Source organism: Lynx rufus, unplaced genomic scaffold (genome assembly GCF_022079265.1).
Source record: "Lynx rufus isolate CCGP_SWC_20201006 ecotype Redwood Valley unplaced genomic scaffold, mLynRuf1.p SCAF_13, whole genome shotgun sequence".
In the NCBI taxonomy this organism is placed as follows: Eukaryota; Metazoa; Chordata; class Mammalia; order Carnivora; family Felidae; genus Lynx; species Lynx rufus.
The window spans coordinates 474,290-497,678 of NW_025814827.1; the positions used below are offsets into that span (position 1 = coordinate 474,290).

Consider the following 23,389-nt stretch of genomic DNA (forward strand, 5'->3'; position numbering starts at 1 on the left):
ATAACATATTAAAGGCACTGCAATGTCCTGCCTAGAAAAATAGCCATTTGACTTTGACCCCAATTTTCCAAAACCTATCCAACCATAGAATTATCAAGTAACAACCATTAACATTCTGTGGAACTAGGATTCCATACAACCCCCTCTGAGAAATAGGGATTTAGCTCAGATCTCTTCTTATATAGCTGAAAACCACTGAAAATTCATTCATTAATTTATCAATCATTCATTAGAGGCGAACTGAGGGTCTCCTAAATGCAGAGTTTGTGCTAGGTTCCACGACTAGACAGACAGACAGTAATAACAGCTCGTTTTCATGCAGTTCTTACACCTAGCCAGGCTCTCCACTGACCTTTGTGATCTCCAGTGTTTGCAAGAAGCCCATGAGATGTGGGTTTCACACCCACTGTAAAGATGAGGAGACTGAAACCCAGATGGATGCTGTGTGTTGCCCAGGTCAGCCTATAAACCTAGCTGCACCTTTTTATGATTGGTTTTGTTCTTTGTGATTCTACCTAGTGGCCTCTTGAATAAGGTTGCATTTTGCTGGGAAACGTAGAGCCTGGGAGGAATGATGAGGGTATGTTTGGGACCAGGGCTGTGGCCAGGATCTTACCTCCTCTCCCTCTTGTGTCCCCACAGGTCTACCTGGCTGAAGCCGTGCTGTGGGAAGAGAGCAGCCGTGTGGCAGGTATTTTTGCTCAGTGCAAGTCTCAACAGTTTCCTGGTAGCCTGTGTAATATTGGTGGTGATTCTCCTGACTCTGGAACTTCTAATAGATATAAAGCTTCTCCAGTGTGAGTAGCAAGAGAGATACATATGCAAATACATATGATGTCAATATTCAGTGTGCATCCATCAGGGGTCCCCAACCAGCAGTGCAATATGCCCCCAGCCCAATGCCACTGTTATGACCCTGGCCCCATGGCTCATGGGGATTACTGCCCGGGGAGGAAATCTGACAGCTGCTTTCTCTGTCCCCCCAAGTACCTGTTTGCCCCTTTCTACCCAATGTGGCCTCTCCAGTCCCCCTCCTTAGCATTCCGTGATCAGAAACTGATGAGATCAAAAATGTTGGGGACCCCTGTATGCACTTTTCTTTTTATTGTTCCCATTTGGAATTCTCCAGGTTGGACTTTTCTGTATCTTAAAGAGAGTTCTCATGTGTGGAGGCATATCACCTTCTACTAACTAATAATAATAGCAACCACAATGATGATATGATTGCTTGTGTTTTTATCCAGCCATAATTTGGCAGTGTTATTTACACATGATGTGATCATTTTGAAAGGACTTTTCCATACATTTGACCCTCGCAGCAACCCTGTGAGGTGGCATGACTGATTTTATCTCACCTTATAGGCAAGGGAATTAAGATTTGGAGAAGTTAGAGACTTTCCCTAGGTAAGGGTCTTCAAGCCATCAGGCCATTTAATGGCATGGCCAGTTTTTTTCCCACCATAGTGTCTTGGTGTTTGTTCTAGTCTTGTGTTTATGGGAGCCTGATGCACATGGCAGTCAATGGCTTGTCTGCTACCTCTTCTGTCCTTCTAGATGTCCCATGGCAATATGGCTGTTGGGAGGTGCCCACTTCTTGCCCCCCACCCTCGCAGACCCCTATCTGGCTCTCTGGGGAGAGCCAGGTGTCTTTACTCTTGGCTTCAGATGAGTGAGCAGTTTCTGTTAGAGCTCCTGGATCCCTATATTTCCCCAATTCAGAAGGCGGATTATACAAATGCAAATAAAAGAAAAAGATAAAATTTTTGGCCTGCAAGATTCCACCGTTGGCAAAGTGTAGAACTATAGATCCATCCTCAAACCCAGTCAGTCATCTTAGACTTGTTTTCTCAAATGCCCCCAGTTCTTTTCCTGGAGCCTCTATACTCAGGGTCCATCAAAGCTCCTTCCATGCCCTATCAGCCCTCCCTACTCTCTAGAGAGGATGACAGGCAGTACAGAATTGCTTTTGTCTGATAAGCCTCATTGGGTTTTGTGCAGCTGGTGGCCCCTTGGTTCCAATCAAAGTATCTTCCAGCATAAAGTGACCAGCACTGATTTTACACTCAACCTGTCTTCAATTAAACCATGTTGTATACTTTCCCTCCCACTCATCCATATGTCTGCTTTTTATGAGGTCTGGCCATAACAGAGTCTTTCTTTCCCTGTTGTAGGTTATACTTGGGGCCCTCGGCTGCTCAGGTTGTGACAAGGCATTGAATAGAACTGAGAACCTGGCCGACACTGGAATTTTGCTTAAAATTAAGTATCCAGGAGATTGATTTTGGTGGGAGATCCAATAGCAGCTCATAAAAGGCATCTTAAATTCCATAAAACGCACAATCAGAGATTTATTGCTCTTCTAAAGCAAACCGTAAAAAAAGGCACAGGAATTCATTTGAGAAATAATGGGGAGAGATTTTATGTTTTCAGAATCATCTGGAGGTCTTTTCAGAGTCACACAGGCCTCAGACTCTCGGTTCCCACTGGTATTCATGTGGCCTGGGATGGAAAGAATCCACGGTGCCTCCAGGCCCCAGCTTCTAAGGGTCGGTCACATTGGCCCAATACCAGGGGACCCTGAGGTCTCCCACCTGGAACCTGGTACCGCAGCCTCTCTCTCCCAGACATGCTCCAGGTTCTGGCTTCTGCCCACCCTGTGATCCCAGAGCTTTGGGGGAGGCTCTGGGTTCCTCTCTTTCAGGTCAGCCTTCCCCACTGAGTCCTGCCTGGGGTACTTTTCTTTTAGCCCCCAGGGAATTCTGAGCTACACGCTAAGCAGGCCTGACCAGCAGAGAAGCAATGTAGGCCTGTTCTTGGCAGCATTCCTCCACCTTGTTTTGGCCCTGCCCACTGCTCTGCCCGGCTGTCTTTCAGGCCTGCCTTCTGGAAAGCATCCCCTCCCATCCATTCTCCATCAGAGCCCACCTAACCCTTGTCCTGGGCCCAGAACCCTGCTTTTGGCATCACTACCTGATAAACTACACCTTGATTAGGCTCTGAAGTTGGCCATGGCTCCTGTATTTTAAAGGGGTCTTCCAGAGATAGCGCCTTAACTCTAAGGATTGTCTGGTGGAAGGTGGGCTGGGAGCTTTCAGGGGCTGATGGCTCTCCCCACTTCACTATGGAGTCTGGAGGGCAAATGGAGCAACTTGGAAGCATGGCAGACCCCAGCTGCTTGAGCTGTCATGTTCAGGAGGTGACATCTCCCTACCAGGCCCGGCTCCCTCTTCCAGGCCTTTCTCCAGCCTCACTCCAAATACCCCTGCCAGCATAGCCATCTCTACATCAGGGTTTTCACAGTGAAAATTCAAAGCAAGCTCGCTTTGAGTCCCACCCAGTGCCCAGAGCTTTGGCTGTGAATTGTGGTAAGGGTTTCCAAAAGCTCAGGTAGACTTGACTGAAGCTGCCTACCCAGCTCTGACAGCCACGAATGTCTTGATAAGCCCCCCTCTGGAGGGCTCCTTTCTGGGAGGATGGCTATAGCTCACAGCCCACCATAGCTGATGGTTCCCACTGGTATTCATGTGGCCTGAATGGGCCTGAGCTAGAATTCTGAGGTATGGCCTATGGGGGGACAGACAGAGGGAGGAGCAGCACCACTGGCCCCGCACCCTCCTACCAGCTCCATCGCAGACACCACTTAAAGCCACCCTGGATGTTCTCTGGCCTGATTCTGTCCGGATCCAAATGTTCACATGAGCGGGCCCCGGACTCGCAGAGGTCTGCCTCCACGCTGTGAAGGTCCTCTATCAACACACCTAACTCCTTGTGCCTAAAATTGGTCCATTATTGTGTTCATTGCAGTTTCCAGTGCATTCCAGTTTGCTGGCATAATTCACTGGATCAGTCTGGTCATTCTCTCTGTGTTCTTCTCAGAGGTAGGTAAAGACTGGGGCCCTGGGACTTCTGTAGGGCAACTCCTGCCCTGGGGAGACCAAGCTTTATTCTCTAAATATTTACTAGCATCCAGCCCTCTTCTAGCCCTCAAGGCTGCAAAGAGGGAGAAACAATACAGAGAACTGAGCTCTGTGCTGGGAAATGACGCTGGAGGGGCAGCTGTCGACCCCTTCAGGGAGGCCTGGGCCCCAGGAGGTGACCCCTGCATGGAATATGAGAGGATGGGCAGGTGTTGTCCAAGTAAGGGGCGGGGATGACATTTGTGAAGGTGAGACTGAGTAGGGCGTAGCTGAAGGAGAGCAAATGGTCATGTTTACAGTAAGGAGCTATAGATAAGAGTGTGGGCTGATGCCTCGGGGGCCTGGAGGTAGAGAGAGCAGTTTGGAAGCTGCCCCTTGAGGGGGGATGCTCAGGCCTGCAGAGGGCAGAGAGGATGGAGTCGCATGCCTGGCCAGTGGATTGAGCAGGTGCTGCAGGACCATGGGGTCTGGCTAGGCTGAGAGCTGCCCCCTTGGTATGAACAGAGGGGCACATGAACAAAGTGGTGGAATCAGGGGTGAGAGGCTCCCTTTATCAAGTCAGCCAGTAAAGCCTAAGTCGGTATCTCCATGTGTCAGGTATCTCTATGTGAGAGGTATCTCTATGTGAGATACCTAAGTCAGTATCTCTATGTGAGAGGGGAAAAGCTCCTGGGGCCTTGTGGGCACTGGGTTTAATGCCAGCTGGTAGCCCAGCGTGGGACTGAAATATGTGGTAAACCAGATCCCAGGACATTGCTCTGCCTTTACACAGGGGTGCATGACACTTCTTTCAAGCAGTTTCCAGACTGTCACAGTGATACCCTGGCCTGCATTTCAGTGCTGTTGACTTGGGCCTGCTGCAGGCGGGGTCTCCCAGGGTGACTGGCAAGGCTGGGCTTTATCTTGTGAGCAGTGGTGGGTCATTGAGGGACTGGAGAGTTGCATGTGGAAATCCGGTTCTTCTCAAGAGAGCAGAAGGCTAGTCTAAGTCAGGTGGCTGGTCACTGCCCCTCTCCACCCATGTGCTCTACCACCACTGCCACAGGTCCACATTAGCTCATGCAGAGCCCCAGTGGGGCATTTCAGTGGGCAGCAGGCATGGGGAGAATGGCAGGGGAGAAAAGGCAAAGAGCCTGTTGGGAAGATGCATGCACACACAGACACAGACACACACATACAGATCAGTGGGTGCTGCTTCCCTGGTGGCAAAGGGGCCTCTGGGTCTCAGAGCACAGCAGAACCTTGAAGGACAGGATGAAGTGGGAAAGGAACCTCATGAGTGAAGGTATGGAAGTACAGAATATTTTGAGACCTGATCAGGAAACCCAGGGAGTTAAGAGTCCCAAGGTCCTCTTCTGGGCCAGCTGGAGGCCCTATATGATGGCCCTCAATACCCTGCAAAAATCAGGGGAGGGTTGGGCCTCAGGCCTTCAGTCCAGAACCCTGAGTCTGGGTGTGGGGCTGGGCAGCAGGCGTTCCAAGCACAAAGCGTTCTCTTTCCAGGTCTCGACTCCTGCAGTCCACGGAATTGGCAGGCAAGCCTGGGCCTGAAGCTGTGAATGTGGGGGCAGATCTTGACACTGCCCCTCCTGGGAGTGTCCCAAGCGGCTCGCTGAGACCGCTGCCCTGGAGGTGCCTCAGTACCCCCTAAACAGTGCCTGCTTCCCAGCCTGCTGCCTTTTTAGGGTCTTGCCCTCTCCAGCTCCCTGGCCTCCACTCACCATGATTCCCTCCCACAAACACATGGGCCAAGGCCAGATGTCTCCTTGCTACAAACCTCAGAAAATGTGTCATGTGTCTGTGACTGCCAACAAAAATGTTTAATCAGTTGTTGCGGTTCTTCCATCTATCCCTCCGCTTTGGTTTTATTGCCTTTGCAGAATTTATTACCCAGCGTGAATTTGGCATTCCCTTCCTGTCACTGCCGGAGACAAGCCACCTGAAACAGACAAGCCCCTGTGCAAAGGAATCTCAGTCTCAAACCCCCCACTCACTCCCATTCACACATCCAGAGGGGGATGGGCCTGGGGCTTCCCACAGGCCCAGCTGGAGGAGAATGACTGTGCCCCTGACCTTGGACCTTGTCGAAGAGGGGGTTGGGTGGAGCTGTAACAAGGTAGTAAGAGAAGAGTAACAGGTGGAGCAACAGAGGGCTAGCAGTAGAGTAACAGGAGAGATCTGTCTCCCCAGCACACCCTGACCAGCATGAACACAGGGGCTGGGACAGTGATCTTGTGATGAGGCAGCCCAGCTCATGAGCCTGGGCTCTCACATGTCATGGAGTGCCCGGAAGAACCAAGCATCAGAAGGGGCTAGAATAGCCTCATAGATGTCCCCCTAGCCTGTTCCTTAGAGGGTTTGGAGTTGTGTGACCGGAGCACCTCCGGTGAGAAAGGCCAGGGCAGCCAATTTCCCTGAGTAGTGCACCACGCCAGAGTATTTGCCCCCTGAAAATGCCAGTTGTACCCTTTTAAAAAATCACACGGACAAGGGGAGCAGCCTGGGGTCACACAGCCAATTCTAGCCCAAACTGGGCCCAGGCTTCTGGGCTCCTAATCTGGTCTGTCACCGCTGCATATTTTTGTGGTCCTGGTGCCAGCAGGTTGTGAGGAGACAGAGAATCTTGGAGAAGGGCTGCCAGGGCCAGGAGCTGAGAAAGAAGAAGTCCAACCCTACAGTGCATCTGACCCCAGACCCAGTGCTACTGGCTCATCCTCCTCTAGTGTGATGTCCATATCACTCCTTCAAGGCTGAGTGGGAAATACTTCCTCCGGAAATACCCAGAGATATGTCTCTGGGCCACAGGTGGGGGGGTCTCTCCAGGACTCCAAGACTGGTTAGACTTAATGCGTGGGTGTTAATTCACAGACAAATTCTACAAAGGTTTGACCCAAAGGGCTCCTGATGCCGTGGTACCTTTTGACTTGTTCGGAGCAATATTCCACTCCTTGTCTCCACTGAGCTTTAGGACAACCCAGAATGTGGGTGTGACATTTTACAAGTTGGGAAACTGAGGCCTGGGAAGGCGTGGAAAGCTGCCCAGGGTCTGCAGGAGTGACAGGCTGGACCAGAAGGTGGGTGTGTAAGTGCTCCATGTCGTCCTTTGCCCATCTCTGTGCTCTGAGGGCTCCTTCAGGGAAGATGGGTTACTCCGTTCTGTGCAGGCCCCAGAGGACAGATCTAGACTCAAAGAAGGGAAGCATGAGGCTGCTTTGGGCTTAGTTTGAGGACATCTGTTCAAACAGGCTGTGCTATTTTCCAGTGAGACAGATGCTTCTCAAAGTGGTAAGAGCGAGTCTTCCTCAGTCGAGCAGTCTGTGCGGGGTCCCAAGGTGACCAAGGTGAAAACGGGTGCCCTCGAACTTTTCCTGGGCCCTGATATTCCAGATGGCTCTGAAGCACCCAAGAACGAGCAGAGCCTTTGGGATCCAGATGGAGAATTGTACAAATGGTGTTTGCAAAAACACAGGCTGCCCCACCCTTGGCTGACACCAGGACCGGCCAGCCACGTGCAGCCAGGGGGTCCAGCTGCTTCTCTTCCTGACTGTATAAGGATTTAGGGCCTGGCCAGACTGGGCCACCCTGCAGCAGAGCTCCAGTGCAGGCCACGAGGTGTTGGCCCTGTCCCCTAATGCTGGGTGTGGGGGGATCTGGAGAAGCCCAGCTCTTTTCCTGGAAGAAGAAAAAGCTGACCCATGGCTGGCCCTCTAGATAGGAGCCTCAAAGCAGTGGTGGCAACAGCTGCTTCTTCCTCCTCCTCCTATTATTATTATTATTTTATTGAGGTAAAGTTTACATAATATGGGGCTCGAACCCACGAACTGTGAGATCATGACCTGAGCTGAAATCAGGAGTTGACTGAGCTACCCAGGTGCTTGCACATAATATAACTCCTTAAACTCTACCCTCTAGTGCATTCAGTGCATAACCAGTGTTGTACATGACCTCTTTCTAGTTCCCAAGCATTTTCCTCAACTCTCAAGGAGGCCCCAAACCCATTACGCAGTCACTCCCCATTCCACCTTTACCCAACCCTTGCCGACCACTGATCTGCTTTCTGTGTCTGTGAACTTAACTATTCAGGATATTTCATATTAATGGAATCACAAAATACATGGTCTTTTATATCAACATGTTTTCAAGTTTACTCACATTGTAACATGGGTTAGTGTTTCACTCCTGTTACGTCTGAATACTATTCCTTTGGATGGATAGACCACGTTTTATGTTTCTGCCCATCAGTTGATCAAGGCTTCTTAGGGCCACCTCCTCTCCCAAGGCAGCCTCTCAGTCTTGAGGGAGTGTGGCCTGCCCTGTTACCTGTGCCGTGTGCCAAGAGAAGGCCAGTGCCAACTGAACTGAACCAAGGCCGCCTCTTAGCAAATCAGCAGTCACCCCAAGATTCTGGATTCATGAGGGGGTCCCCCTCCTACCCACTGCTTCCAAGCAGGAGTGAGCCTCAGTAACCACACAGAAGGCAAGAGGGTGGTAGAATGCTTTATGCTGAGAGATGAGGATGCCATTGTGTACCTTCAGAGCCCCATGAGAACTCAACAGAAGGGAGCCTGTTTGGCCACTGACTTGCTATATGTCCTTGGGCAAGTCACCGCCTCTCTCCGTGTCTTGGCTTCCCCCATCTTTGACCTGAAGGAATTGGAGCTGTCCTAGAGGCTGCCTTCCTGACCCCACCTGAGGTGGAGCCACTGCTTGCCCTTAGGGGAGAGTTTAATTTCTGTCTCCCTTTCCAACTTCCAGAGAGGTGGAAGGAAATCGGGGTCCCAGACCTGCCTCACCCCCAGCCGAGGGAGTCCCTGCCCATCCTGCCACTTCTGACTTCCCTTGCCCCATCTGTAACGTGAACAGCAGCTGCCCCGCCACCTCACAGGAAAAGCCTGATAGGTTTATGAACATGCCTTAAACAGACTGAAGAGAAAGAAGTGGGTAAGAGCCCAGAGCAGTGGACTTCTAGAGGGACCAGACTTGATTTAGAAGGTTTGATCCTGCCATCCCCAGCCTGTGCCTCCTGCCTCTGTTGGGCTGGCGCTAGAGCAAGTCTGCAGTGACTTGTTGCTGCTTTTTCAGCACTGCCAGGAGCCCTTTGTCCTCACACCCCAGCCAGGCCCCACCTGGTACTGTGCAGAGATAAAAAAAAAAAAAAACAATGCCACTATGCAGGGTTATGTGGACGTGAAAGGGGGTAACTCACATTATAGATCTGTTTGTGTGTTGTGACACTTTCCTGGAAGATGGCAGCCAAATGTCTCATTTGTAAAGTGAGTGTATCATAACCGTTTTCCAGTAGATAGAGGCGCCATAGGGTCAGGAACCTCCCCATTTGCATGGAGGTACCACATAAGCTAGTGGTGGCCCTGTCAAATTCCATGTACTTATTTTGGAAATGCCTGTGATTTCTGCCTGGAAGGACTGTCCCGCTTGCTACTGCTTCTCTGACACCTTCCCTTCCTTCAAGGCTCAGCCCAGGTCCCCCTCCTTCACCTCTTTCAGGCATCCTGTCCTCACCAGCCCATGTAGACCTCCCCTACTCTGAGCTGAACCCATTGTTATTTCACTCCCTTGGGCCCAGGTTTTGCCTCCCCTTCTGCTGTGAGCAGTAGGACAGGAGCCTTAGTATATTCTTCTGTCTCCCCTGATCACCTGGTATGGGATTGGGCATCTAACACTCATCATTGAAGGAGTGAATAAACATTTGAGAAATTATTCTTCAAAATCTCATTTCCATTTTTTCATTTGCCATGACCTTGGCAGTGATCTTAGGGAGCGTGAAAGTCGGATACAGAGATGAATTTTCTAGACAAGTTGGAATGTACTACTTTAGATAGTGTCAAGCTCACTGTCATTGGAAGTTTGCAGGCTCAGGCTAGATGACCCACTCATTGGGCTACTGGATAAGGGATGAAAACAACGGAAAGGGGTTGGGCCATGCGACATAACATTTAAGGTTCTCCCTCCAGCTCTGAGATTCTAGGAATAATTTCAGGTCCAGAATGTTCCGCTTACCTCACATCCTTTATTTGTTTGTTTGTGTTGAGAGAAAGAGAGACTGAGGGAGTGGGGCAGAAAGAAAATCCCAAACAGGCTGCACACTGTCAACACAGAGCCCAACTTGGGACTCAGTCCCATGAACAGCGAGATCACAACCTGAGCCAAAATCAAGAGTCCTATGCTTAACTGACTGACCCACCCAGGCGCACCTTACCACCACATTCTTAGCAACAACTGATCTGGGCAAGTGGGGAGAACTGGGATGATACTTCTAACTCCTGGAGGAGGTACCTAGTAGGAAAGAAGCCTGTCCTCACTGGCCCTTGGCCTCAGAAGCAGACTGGGACCTCATTCTGGGCCATCAGGGTAACATTCAAAAACAGCTGGGAGGCCACCAGACAAGAGAATCCATAGGTTGGGTCCCTGGTGACTTCTCATGCTTCATCTACATTAGAGTAAGCACTGAGGCTCTATCCAATCACAAAATAATCTTTTTTTTTTTTTATGAAATAATCTTCATGTTTACAAGGATAATTCCGGCTATTGTAGAAAATTAAGAAAATATAAACAAGCCAAAATAAGAAAATAAAAATCACCCATATTCTCATCACCCACAGACAACCACTGTTAATTCGGTCTATGTCCAGTGAAACTTTTTCAATGGTCCAGTCAAGTTGACACGTAAAATTAACCATCATCCCTCCTAATACAGAGGCACTTGACAAATGGAAGCTCTTATTTATTTATTCATTTAGCCAACATTTCTAAGTGACTCTGTGATGCACTGTAGGTGGTGCTGGGTTGTAAGTTGGCTGTAGTTGGCTAGGAAGCAAATGTGTGTATTGAGAGAGCCAGGAAAGGAGCTTAAGTTCAAGCTTAAGGCAGTGCTGGAAGACCTTAGAGGGGAAGGAATCTGTCTGCAGATGTGTGAGCTTCCAGGTGGGTGAGATAGAAGCACCTCAGATGGCAGTCATAGAATGCCGAAGGGCAAGAGCCGTGAGCTGACACCACGTGTCTGGTTGTTGACTATGGCAGTGGAGGTGGCAAGACGTCCTGAGAACCCAGGCAAGGCCAGGTCACAAAGGCCCCTCAGTGCCTTGCTCAGGAGTTGGGGTCTTGATCCAAGGGCGGTGGGGAGACCCGGGAGGCCTCCAGGCAGAAGAGGGACATGATGGGGCATGATGAAATTGGCTTTTTAGAGAAATCACCCTGAGAGCTGGGTTTGGAGGAAGGAGGAAGACTGGAATTTGGAGACCATGTAGGAGGCATGGCTCAGCTGTGCGGGGTTAAAGGTTTGAACCAGAAAGTGCAAGTAGAGATGGAGGAAGGGACAAACTGGAGATGAATTAAAGAGCTGTATTTTGTGGGACTTGGGAATGTTCATCACTGGTGGCCAGGGGTTGGGAGGGAGTGTGGCAGTGGAGAAGACAAGACAGGGAGGGGATAGTGATGGGGTTTGCCAAGTCAGAACTGCAGCAGGAGGAGGCCTAAGCCGGACACATGGACTTAGGGGGCTTCAGGATATTGGTGGGAGTTGCAGCCAAGGGTACGATCGTCCAGGGATGTGGGGAGGAAAAAGAGAAGAAACTGGAGCCCTGGGAAATAATCTTGGTATGGAGGGAGAAAAAGAAATCTGCAAAGGTAACCGAGAAGATATAGGCAGGGCAGTGGGAGGAGAACGCAGAGCATGCGGCTCCCTGGAGAGGAAAGAGGAGTCCTTGAAGAGCAGGGATGTGCTCAGTGCCCCACACGCTGCCAGACTAAGATCAATTGCAGGACATTATCCATGAGATCTGACAACACATAGTCATCAGTAACCAAGGTGTGAGTGGTTCCACTGCTGTGGTGGGCTCATGTCAGATTGCGGTGGGTTAAGTGGAGACACCTCTTCAAAACCTGGGAGAAGAGAGAGAGAGGAGAGTGGCTTAAGGGATACATGGGGTCAGTGAGGGATTTTTTAGAATGGAGGAAACTAAAAAGGTTTCTAGGCTAAGTGGAAGTTCTGGAACTCAACTTTGCACATCTGTGTGTTTCAGTCTGCCTCTCACCCCAGGGTGGGCACAGAGAGCACACAGTCAGTGGTCATGTGGTCCACCACCCCATTCTCTACCCTACAGGTCTTGTACCCATTCTTTTAAGGTAGCTGGGAACCTCCTGCCAAAATGAACCTAGCACCAGGGACCTGTGAACCCATGTCCCCCAGAGGTATTGCCTATTGCATGTGGAGGGGGCTCACATTTCGATCCCTAGGCAAGAGGCCACCCTCCTGGGGAGGGTGCTATGTCTGGCTCATCGTGCTCTGTCTCCATGGGTTTTGACTGTGTGCGGATGGAGGAGTGAAGCTGGTTCCTCTGCTCCTGTTTTGTCGATGCCTAAGCCTAGGAGACACTGTTGTGCTGCCCCACTATCACCCCTCAACCTGCACTTGTTACCCAAAAACCTTTCTTCTGCACACCAATTCAGGAGTGCTTTCAGCCCCTCCCACATTTCTTAATTTTTCCTCATAACTGGAATGTGGATTCCACGTTTTCCTCTTGCTGCTCTAGTTTAACTCTGGGTCTGGGGGTTACTTGGAGGAGGAAGCCAGCAGCTCTCTTTGCAGGGAAAATTTGCCCAAGAGTAGATCTGTTCCTTGAAGAAGTGGAGCCAGCCCTCTGCACCTAGTACGCACTGTGGGTATTCCTTAGGCCAGCCTGCACCTCCCAACCCTGGCCAGCTGCAGGGTTACAGGGACACAGGCTCAGGGCCAGGCATGCACTGCCTCGTTCTCCCCCGCTGGTAGGCCTGGTTTCAGAATGGCTTTGCAGAGAGTGAGGGTGCCAGCCCCTGCTCAGGTCACCAAGCTGTGAACCAGGATCTCCCTCTGCCTGGAAAATGAGTACCTTTGAAAAATTCGCATAGAGGCATCTTACAGACCAGCAGATGCTTCTGCCTGTATCCCCCAAGGTTCCCAAACCCTAGGAGCTCATCAGACCCTATCCCAGGGAGAGAAGCTCAGTCCCCTAAAACATGAGGCTTGGGCCTCAGCAGGAAGGGCAGGAGGCCTTGCTGCCACCTGACTAACACAGGGCCTGGATTAGATGCAAGGTTCTCACTCTGCTCTCCTGCTACCTGAAGCCTGAATCCCTTCTCTGGGGAGAGAAGAGAAGTATCCTTCCAGAAAACAGGGCTTTCTGAGGGAAAAGATGAGGGTACTTGTGGTAGAAGGAAGAGGGACTTGAGGACCCTGTTTATCTGTTTCTCCCTGAGTCTGTTTCTGCATCTGTAAGATGGCACGAGAGCTGGGCTTATAGTAATACTCAAATGATACTATCCATGAAGTTTTGCTAAGACTTTGGCCTATCTCACGTGTCAGAGTATCCTTGTCTCCTGAAGGCAAGGTTGGAACAAAGGAGGCTGAAAACCCTAAGTCCCAGGTGGGAAAGAGACAGGTGGAGCTGAGGATTTGAGTTCCCTTGGACCTTTCCTCAAAGCCCTTTGCAACTTTGGGGGGCAGGATTGCAGGACCGAGGGTCCTAGGGGTGGGAGTGGGTGATAAAATAGTCCCACCTCATTGCCCTGCACTTGTCTTTCCCCGTGGAGCTTCGGGGAGGCAGGCAGCATGGGGTGCTCGTCGCCCTTTGTTCCAGCCGATGTCACATGGTCAGTAAGGGCTGGTCAGAAACAGAAAGAGGATCAGACTTTTGACTCCTCATATAATGCTCTTTCTCCTTGCATCAGGGCATGTAGCCTCCCTGTTTTCACTCGGGAAATTGTCACTTTATACATCCCTGTGGTTCTGGTGGGTACCCTGGAGGAAGTTTGTTAAAAACGCATGTTCCTGGGCCCTGCACCCAGAGATTCTGATATCTGGATCTCCATGAGACCCCAGGAATCTGCACTGTAGACAAATCCCCAGATGCTGCTGAAGCAGTGTGTCCTTGCCTGTACGTTGAGAAACATAGCCACCGCTGGATTGGTCAGCCCTTGGCAGGGCAGTGTGGCCAGGTCCCTGTCTCCATGGATGAGGGATCTCGGCAAAAGATGCTGCAGGGGAAAGCCACCAGGTGGGGTGTTTCAGAGCTGCGTTCTCATTCTGGCTTTGACTCTGATTTGGAGCAGCTGTCTCCAGGCCGCCATTTCCCCATCTATGCCAGGAGGCTGGACAGGAGGTGTTTCCACGGCTGCCTTTGGCTGTTCTGTTTCCATGGGCTGGGTTAGGAAGGAAAGGCTTCCCCAGAGGAGGGTGAGCTGAGCCAGGCCTCAGAGGATAGATCCCATGTGGATGAGCCAGCCTGGAGGGAGGCAGGTAGCCAGTGCTCCAGCTGTTCTGCTTGTTTATACATCACTACTTCAGCCATCCACCCATTAAACTTCCATCCCTTCCTGGAGCACAGGGCTCCATGTGTGATGCCTGTTCATCCCCTCATGGGGGGGTCTGGCTGAGTCTCATGCCTGGCCAGCTCCCTCTTCCTCCCCCAACCCCATATCCCCTGGGCTGCTGCCTTGTTTATAGAGAAGTGAGATGATTCCTTTTATATGAGGTTCCCAGAACAGTGAGTCTCAGAGACAGAAAGGAGAATGGTGGTTGACAGGGGCAGGGGGGAGGGGGTAGTTAGTATTTAATGTAAATGATGAAAAACTTCTGGAGATGGATGGTGGTGATGGTTGTGTGACAATGTGAATGTACTTAATCCCACAGTACACTTTTAGAAATAGTTAAAATGGTAAAATTCATGTTCTGTGTATTTTACCACAATCTTGAAACAGAAAAAAGGAGGAGAAGCAGCAGCCGGAGAAGTCCTATTTGGACCAGGCCTTGTTCCCCCCGTCCTGGCCTGGACTTTGTGCCTTGGAAACCTCACAGTTGGGAATTTGGAGCAGATGTGGCTGGTGTAACATTTCAGAGGAGACAAACACCAAATTTCAATGTCAGCACAAGTTAGAATGAACAGCAACAACAACAACAACAAAACCCAGGCCCATGTGTGGTATTCTTACGCCACTTGAGTGTAACGTGCAGAGTCAACTTCTGAGTCCAAATGTCAGCTCACCATGCAATGCCTGAGGGACCCCGGGCAGCTTCCTTAACCTCTCTGAGCTTCAGCTTCCCTTTCTGCAAAGTGAGAATCACATGTAAGGAGGGCTGGCCCAGGGCCTGGCACGTATTGGTATGAGTACATGGCAAAGGTTAGTTTCATAAAGAATTGGAAGATTCATATCCTATAACCCATCTCTCTGGCAGAAAGGAAACTGAGGCCCAGAGAGGGGATTTGACTTGCTCAAGGCTACACAACCAGCCTGTTACTGAGCTGTAACTTCAGGATATCTTGGACCTCAACCCAGATTTCTCTCCACTCACTTAGAGCTGTCTTGCAGTGAAGCAGGGGTCCTCCAACCTGGAGATAAGGAAGCCATGTAGGAACGGACATCAGGCTGCTGTATGACCCTCTCTGTTCTCAGAGATGCCACCTGTGTCCCACCTACTCATGCCCTCATGGAAGTCAGGATAGTCTTTTCTAAGGAAGAGGGGAATTTTATCAGCTAAGCCTTTTTGTGGCATAAATGTGGGTGAAGATCCATGGGCTTTCTGCAGCTTTGTTGAGTCCACATGGCTGGCCTTGTACTGCAGCGTGTGGGAGAAGGGACACCACCTGGTGTGAATTACTGTGAACTAGTCATCTTGGTTTAAGGAAGGGCCTACAGACAAATGTACCAGTAATATGAGACCAGCTTTTAAATATTCTCTTTGTAGAAAGATGTACTGTTGGTGAGGAAGCCTCTCCTGAAGGCACGGCATTGGAGTGAATTACTGAGGGTTTTAAGGAATTAGTCATTCATGCATCCATTTGTTCATTCACTCAAACTGTATAATCACTCAGTGTCTACTCTATGTCAGGGATTTGGGGTAATGGAGAGAAATCAGTGTCTCTTGAGCCTTGATCGGGAGATCAGGGAGGTAATCACCACAAGGTATGATGAAGTGTAGTGGAGAGTTATTGGTGTTCAAGTTCTACAGGAATGCCAAGGAAAGAGGCACTGAGCCTGGGGAATGTGGAAGAACTTCACAGAGGTGACACTCAAGCAGATGCCAGAAGGACAGGAAGGCCCTTTCCAGGCAGAGAAGGGAAATGGCCCTGATGGTTAGCACATAGGCCGAGCTGCTCTAACAAGACAACAGAAAATACAATGGGGCTTCAACAACGCAGGGTTCATTTCTCTCTCACAGAAGGACAAGTGGAGTGAACAGTGAAAGCAGACATGGTGGTGTGGGGCTAGTGGGGACCCAGGATGCTTCATCTTGCCCTGCCCTCCCTACCTGAAGATGGCTCACCACCATACCTACACACCCACATTCTAGTCTTTGGGAAGAGGGAAAGAGGAGAAGGAACCTAGTGCCTACAGGGCTGGGAAGTATCGTCTTTGGCTACGTAACCATGCTAATTATCCAATTATTCTCTAAGAGAGAAGAGGGCCACTTGGGTGGCTCAGTCAGTTGAGTGTCCAGCTCTTGATTTTAGCTCAGGTCATGATCCCAGGGTCATGGGATGGAGCCCACGTCAGGCTTTGCACTGGGCATGGAGCTTGCATGAGATTCTCACTCTCTCCCCCCTCATCCTCCCCCTCCCTGCACTTGTGCATGCTCTCTCTCTCTCTCTCTCTCTCTCTCTCTCTCTCTCTCTCTAAAATAAAAGGAGAAGAGATTAAAGGGAAGAGGAGTGAACCATCGTCAGTCTGCCACATGCAAAGACAAGGCGAAAGAGGAAAGAGCTTGCATGTTTGTAGATTTGTGGCATGACAGGAGTGCAGGAGATGACTCTGGAGAGGGAGACAGGTTTGAGTGTTGTTTCAAAGGATCCAGGTATATTCTGCACTGCAGGGTGTTGAGCAGGGGCAGGTGGTGGGGAGGGGTTGCACAGATGGTGATGGTGATGCAGACTGGAGCTGAGGCACTTGACCTGTGGTGGAGAGGGCATGTGGTCTGAGAAACACTCAGCAGATAGTGAAGACGGTTCCCATTATTGAATAAGGAGGCAGCGGCCCACCCTGATTCTGCGCTCCAGAATCTTCTCTGCTAGGGGGAGGGGCAGGGGCTGGAGAGCAGTAAACATAACCTCTTCTTTCATTTCCTCTCCTCAGACTGTTCTGCGGATTATAGTACTTGGGATCTGGGATTACATCGAAAACAAAATAGAGGTAAAGGCCAGTGTCCACCCCTACCCCCTACCTACGCTTAGCCATCCTGGGAGCTGGAAAATGCCACTGTCCCACCCACCTCAGGGTGGGAGCATCAAAAAGGCCCTGTCCTCCCCCACTGGATGCAGGAGTCCCTGCGGCTGTGCTGTTGAGGGTCAGGAGGCGGGCAGACTGAGAAGGTTCCTGGCAAAGGGACAGTCTAAAACTTCTCTAAATTCTGCAAAATTTGAAAAGTTATTCTTGAATCATTTGGAAAAGCTGTGAAAGGTGTTTTCAAACAAGTAAGTCCACTCTAAAATGGCCTGGTGGTTGGAGAGCTGGGCAGGAAACCATACAGGCACCTCCCAGCCTGTGACTCTGTAGAGCATCCAGCTGCCCTGCATCATGTAGGGGGTGGGGTGCAGTGGGTGGAGATGAGGTGCCAAGGAAGCCTGGCTGCTGCTGGGGGGTTTGTGCGCTTAGGACAAGGCGAGGTGGTTAGTGTCTGCTGCCCAACTGCTTCCTCACCCCCAACCCCACCCAACATCCACATTTTAGCCTCTTTGGGCCTAATGCTGGGAGCAAACATAGAGGCCTGGCCCATGGAAGTCACAGATCAAGGCCAAGCTGGAACAGGCAGATAGAAGGTCAGGGCCCAAGGCTGTATCGCCCGTGCTGGGCCCCCTCCTCTCCTAGCCCTGCCTCCCTACACGGTGAGAGACTCAACGCCAGATAGAAATGAGATACAGGCTCTGGGCTCCTGTTACCCCAGGGGAAGGGTCCTGCGTTCAGCCCCCACTGCCAGTGAGGGATTCAGCAAGGCTGGAACAGGAACTCTGGGACGTGGAATGCAGGCCCCATCCCAAGGGACAAGATGCTGGAAGCAACCCAAGGCCATCTGAACAAAGGCTGCGGATGGGCTGAGGTCTCTAAGAGGAAAGAGTGCTCAAGGGCATGTCTGTGAGTGGGAGGTCCCTAAAGACTGAGGACTTTCAGGAGAGGCAGCCACGGATAAGGGTGACCTTCTGATGTGGAAACAGACCTCCTGGAGAAACTGGCCAGCACCAGATGCTTTGCCTGTTTCTGGGACATTCAGGAAGGTGGCCCAGGGCACTGAAATCCAATTCCTCTCACAGGTGTTTGATGGGGCTGTGATCATCCTGTCCTTGGCCCCGATGGTGGCGTCCACCGTGGCCAATGGGCCCAGGAGCCCCTGGGACGCCATCAGCCTCATTATCATGCTCCGGATCTGGCGGGTGAAGAGGGTCATTGATGGTGAGTGGTCCAAATGGGTCGGCAGAGCTGGCAGGGTGGTAGGTAGCTGCTATAGAACATGGAGCTATCAACTAAGGAGAGAGACCATGTGATATGGGGTGGGAGGGAGGGATGACCTCACTAGCCTCAGGGATTGGAGGATGGAAACTATTGCCACTGCTCACTTGATGTCATGTGTTCAGGAACCACGCATACTGGCCAGATGTCACGTGCAAACACTTGAGCATTCATTACCACATAACTATTTATGGTATGTCTGGATGGCCAGCCCTTCACGTGAGTGCTCACAGCAGGGCCTGCCATTCTGGGAGCAGTGGCTTTGTACATCCTGAGCGTTCCAATGCACAACTACCCTGGCTCCCTGCTGCCTGCAGACTCGCCACTGGCTTTGTCCAGGTTACTGGTCAAGGTGTTGCTCCCCGCAGGGTCCATCTCACCTGTGTGTCCAGCAGGGGGGTGCCCCTCCCAAGCCTGTCGAGCTGCAAACAACTAGAGAAGGTTTCTATGGGAGCTGCTGGCTTGGTTTGGGTTTTGGCTGGTGCTTCACCCAGTTTTAGTAGCACATGCTCCCATCTGGGTGTCCATCCCAGTGAGTGTCTGATCCATTCCACTTTATCATTGCCTTTGCTACCATCAGAGGCAAGGCCACCCTTCCTCCTGAGCCACCTCATCTAGAGGGCTGTGCCCTGACCCGGGTGGTTCATGTATTTCCAGAAAGAGTGTGACCCCCCAGAGGAGGGATGCTTGGTTGAAGAGGAGACCGGAAGCCTTGTCCCTGAAGTACAGGACAGGGTACTGGGATGGGATGGGTGGTCTGGGGAGGGGGAAGAGGGTGGAACCAACTCTGGGTTCCAGAGGATGGTCCTTGGACCTCTGGGGACATGACAGGGAGGCCCACTCTCCTCAGGCAGACTAGGCACAGAGCCACCCACAGACGGGCTGGTCTGCCTCTAGGAGGTGGGCTTCTGCTGGAGTGCAGGCAGCTTCAGGCCAGGTGGTCACATGGAGGGGCAAGGCATGACCAGATGAGGAGTCCTAAGCTTTTAAGTTTTTTTTTAAGTAGCAAACCCCTTTCTTCTGCAAAATCTCATGCAGCTACCCAGTGTGAAAACTGGATTAAAAGTGGGGCTGCTCTGGATGACTCGGAGCAGGGCGCCAGAGCCCACCTCCATGCCCCCTCTCTTCTCCCTGGGGGCATCTCTGAGGATCTTCTGGCCCTTTGGAGCACTTTTAAATCACTGGGATAGACTGCTAAGACTATAAACTGTATAGTATATAGACTCTAAAGTTATTCCAGCCCTGAATTTTGGTTGCAAATGACAGAAATTGTGGCTGTGAGAGTACCCCGACAACCTTTGTCAGGGACTAGGGAGCCTGAGGCAGAAAGGACAGCCTCATTCTGGGGTCTCATCCCTTGGCAGGGCACCCTTTCCCTGTCCCCACCCCATATCCTACCCAGTTAGCAGTGTGAGGTATGATGTCTTGTCAGGGATCTCTTAATCCAGAATCTTTATCAAACTGAAAGGCCCAAGTGGGAAGGCTTTGAGAGATCATCTAGTCCATTCCTGTCATTTGATAACTGGGGAAACTGAGACCAAGAGGGAGAATTGTCACACAGCAGAGCAGGCGATGAGCCAGAAGTGGAAAGTAGGATTGTTGGCACCCACCAGTGTTCTTCATACGTTCACTCACCCCCATCTGCTCAGGGCCCTGCTCTTGGCTCCATTTATGAGAACATCCTCTCCCTTCAGGGAAGGAACAGTGCCTTCTGGCTCTTCTCTGCCAGCTGTGGACAGCTGGACACCCTCACACTGATGGATCTTGACAGCCCTTGTGATACTCTTCCCAGCTGTCCCCTCCCCTTTTCCTGATACAAATCAGGCATTGCTGTGCCACTGGGAGCTGCAGGATAGGCATGTGCTGTGTGCATGTGTGGGCGTTAATTTGTTTCTCTTGCCCTGGGTGTGAACTGGCTTCAGCAGAGATCTGAGGAGGCAGAAGCCGCTTGGTCCAGCCTCTGGAACCTAGAGATAGGTCTACAGGACATGTGGGCTGCCCTCAAGTTTAGAAGCAAGCAAGAGTTATGCTTTCTCTTCTCTGCATGATCCCTGCAGCAGCCAGAGAACATCTGGAGGGTGAGACACTGTGGGTGGAAAAGGGACTTGAAGAGTGGAGATGTGGAGATTGTAGAATACAGTGGCAATAGAGGCATGTGACTGGGGTTTCTGTTGAGTCAGGAAGAGCTTGGTTCTGTGAGATATGAGAGTGTGAAGGCCAGAGCATAAGGGTTGGGTCAGGAGTTGACTTCCACAGAGCCCAGAGAACTGCCCAAGGGAGGGGCCTATGGGGCTACCACTGGGACCCTCCAATCCAGAGTCTAGTCTCTCTGCTCTGGGTCTCAGTGTGTGCATCAGTGATTGATATGATTGTCTATGAGTAACAGACCCAGAATAACAGGGACTTAAACAAAACAGAAGCTTATTTCTGTCACATGAGAGTCTGCAGGTAGGCAGTCCGGGGCTGATGTGGCACTCTCTGTAGTCAAGATTCCATGCTCCTCCCATTTTGTTGCTCTGCTGCATATAGTCTACTTTACAAAGTCACCCATGGCCCAAGATGGCTGCTCCAGTGCCAGCCATCACATCCTCATTTCAGCAGCTAGGAAGAAGGAAGAGACGAAGATAAAGAGGCGAAAGGAAAGTTCCAGATGCCTTTTCTTTTTAGACATCATTATTAAGATATAGGTCACACACCGTAAAACACCCATTTGAAGTGCACAATTCAATGGCTTTTAGTATATTCATAGATTCGTGCAAATATCACCAAAATCTAAGCTTAGAGCATTTTTGCCACTTCAGAAAGAAAGCCCATACCCACCAATAGTCACTCCACATTAGCCTCTCAGCCCTGGGCAGGCACTAGTCCACTTCCTGTCTCTATAGATTTGCATCTTCTGGACATTTCATAGAAACGGAACCATATGATATGTGGTCTGCTGTGTCTGACTTCTTTCACCTTGCAAAAACGTCTTCAGGGTTCATCCATGTGTAGCATATGTATCAGAACTTCATTCCTTTTTATTGTTGAATAGTGCTCCTTTGTATGGATGGAGCACGTTTTCTGTATCCATCAACTGATGGGCATTAAGTTTGTTTCCACTTTGGGCTGCTGTGGACATTCATGTACAAGTTTTTGTGTGGACATATGTTTTCATTTCTCCTAGGTACCCAAGAATTGAATCGCTGGGCCATGTAGTCACTGTTTAACCATCTAAGAAACTCCTAAAGAGTTTTTCCAAAATGGCAGAGAGTGAGGGTTCCAATATTTCCACTTCCTCACCAATACCAGCTCCTGGAAGCTGCTGCATCACACCTCTTTCATCCCATTGTCCATAATGTGGTCTCATGGCTGCCCATAACTGCCTAGGAGACTAGAAAACAGAGTCCTTGCTCTAGGCAGCTGTGCACACAGCCAAAAGTAAGGGTGTTATCACTAGGGAAAAGAAGAAAAACAGATATCTCAGTCACCACTGGTTAGGATTCTGGCCCTTTTCTACTGCCTGGATGCTATTGGGTACCTAGACATTCCCCCCAAGCCCTACACCCCTGGCCCCTCTAGGAACTGCTCCTGGACTGAACCTGCTGCTGACTGAATGCTGGGACCTGCCCCTTCCCAGCCTGAGCCCTGCTACTGCCAAGTTCTTCACAGAGCTGTCTCTCTTCCAGCTTACGTCCTGCCTGTGAAGGTGGAGATGGAGATGGTCATCCAGCAATACGAGAAGGCCAAGGTCATCCAAGATGAGCAGCTGGAGAGACTGACGCAGATCTGTCAGGAGCAAGGGGTAACGCCCTACCACTTCCAGTCTGTCCAGGGCTGAGGGCCCTGCTGGTGCCTAAAGCTGCAGGAAGCCAGAGCAGCTGGGCCCCCAAGGACACAAAGGGAGCCTGAGGCCCCGAGAGTGGGAAACAAGTCTCTAAGGTCACTCCTGCTCAGCGCAGCCAGGCCTGGGTGCTTTTGTTTTGGTACCACAGTGACCAGTCAGCTCTCCAACCTGAGCCAGCTGAGTCACCAACTCAGTTCATCAGAGTCTTCTCAGCTCAGTGGTCTCTAGAGCAGGGGACAACTTCTGTCTGCAGAGGTTGTGGGCACCAGTGTGGGCCAGTCACCACTCAGGACCCCCCCCCCCCCCACCGCAGACACCCCAAAGAGGTGTTAGCAGTTCTCTGTCTTCTAGGAGCTGCGGGGAAGAGAAAAAGGTGACAGGCCCTGGGAGACCATGCTCGGCAGAGCCAGAGGGGCTGGGCAGCTGGGCCAGGGAGAGGGCTTGTCTAGCTGGGTCCTGCAACAAGGCTCCAGAGCTCTGTAGAAACACAGCCTCCAGTGAAGAAATGTTCTAGTACCCAGTGCGCAGGGTAGGAATGCCAGAGAGGGGACTAGCTAGCAAGGTGGTGGAAGGTATGTGAGAGGATGGACTGTCATTCCGGCCTACGCCTTGGCTGCTGGGGAGAGGACACTCCACTGCCCCTGGCCCTGTGAGCCACATAAGCTATGCCCCCGCCCTTAGTGCCCAGGGCCAATCCAGGCTTAGAATGCCCCAGCTATTTGCCCCACGTGGGGCTGAGCACTTCTGGCTTGCGGTGTGGTGAGGATGGACACCCCTTGGTTCCCTCCCCCTGCCCCATAGCTGAGCACCCAGGCACTCGCAATGAGGGTCTGAGGGCCGCACACAGCTGTCATTCTTGTCGACCTCATGCCTCATTCATCTCGCACGTGAACACTCTGATGGAGTCAGGTGGAGTCACCTGTCATTCTGACAAGCCCCATGCCATCCCGTCTCTTAGCTTTGGTTGTGCTGTGCCCCTCTCCTGAATCCTTAACCCTTGCAAGCTCTGCCTATCGAACTTGTGCACAGCCTGCAAGTCTTTGCTTTTCCACAAAACATGGCACTCCCCCTTCACCACAGCCACTGCTCCTTTACCCGCCAGCCCTTGCTGTTGGCCTCCAGAGAGCATGGGGCACTTGCTGCCATGGGCTGTCAT

At 51.1% G+C, this 23,389-nt stretch overlaps 1 protein-coding gene across 1 annotated transcript in view; it reads left to right on the top strand.

Annotated features, from left to right (window-relative positions):
* The window catches only part of TMEM266 (transmembrane protein 266), a 72,783-nt gene that overhangs the window by 21,557 nt on the left and 27,837 nt on the right, over positions 1 to 23,389 (top strand). The window contains exons 3-7 of the mRNA XM_047074716.1: positions 643 to 797; positions 3,805 to 3,878; positions 17,040 to 17,096; positions 18,212 to 18,350; positions 22,076 to 22,191. Coding sequence (XP_046930672.1) covers positions 643 to 797; positions 3,805 to 3,878; positions 17,040 to 17,096; positions 18,212 to 18,350; positions 22,076 to 22,191 — 541 coding nt within the window. The remainder of the gene's footprint in view (positions 1 to 642; positions 798 to 3,804; positions 3,879 to 17,039; positions 17,097 to 18,211; positions 18,351 to 22,075; positions 22,192 to 23,389) is intronic.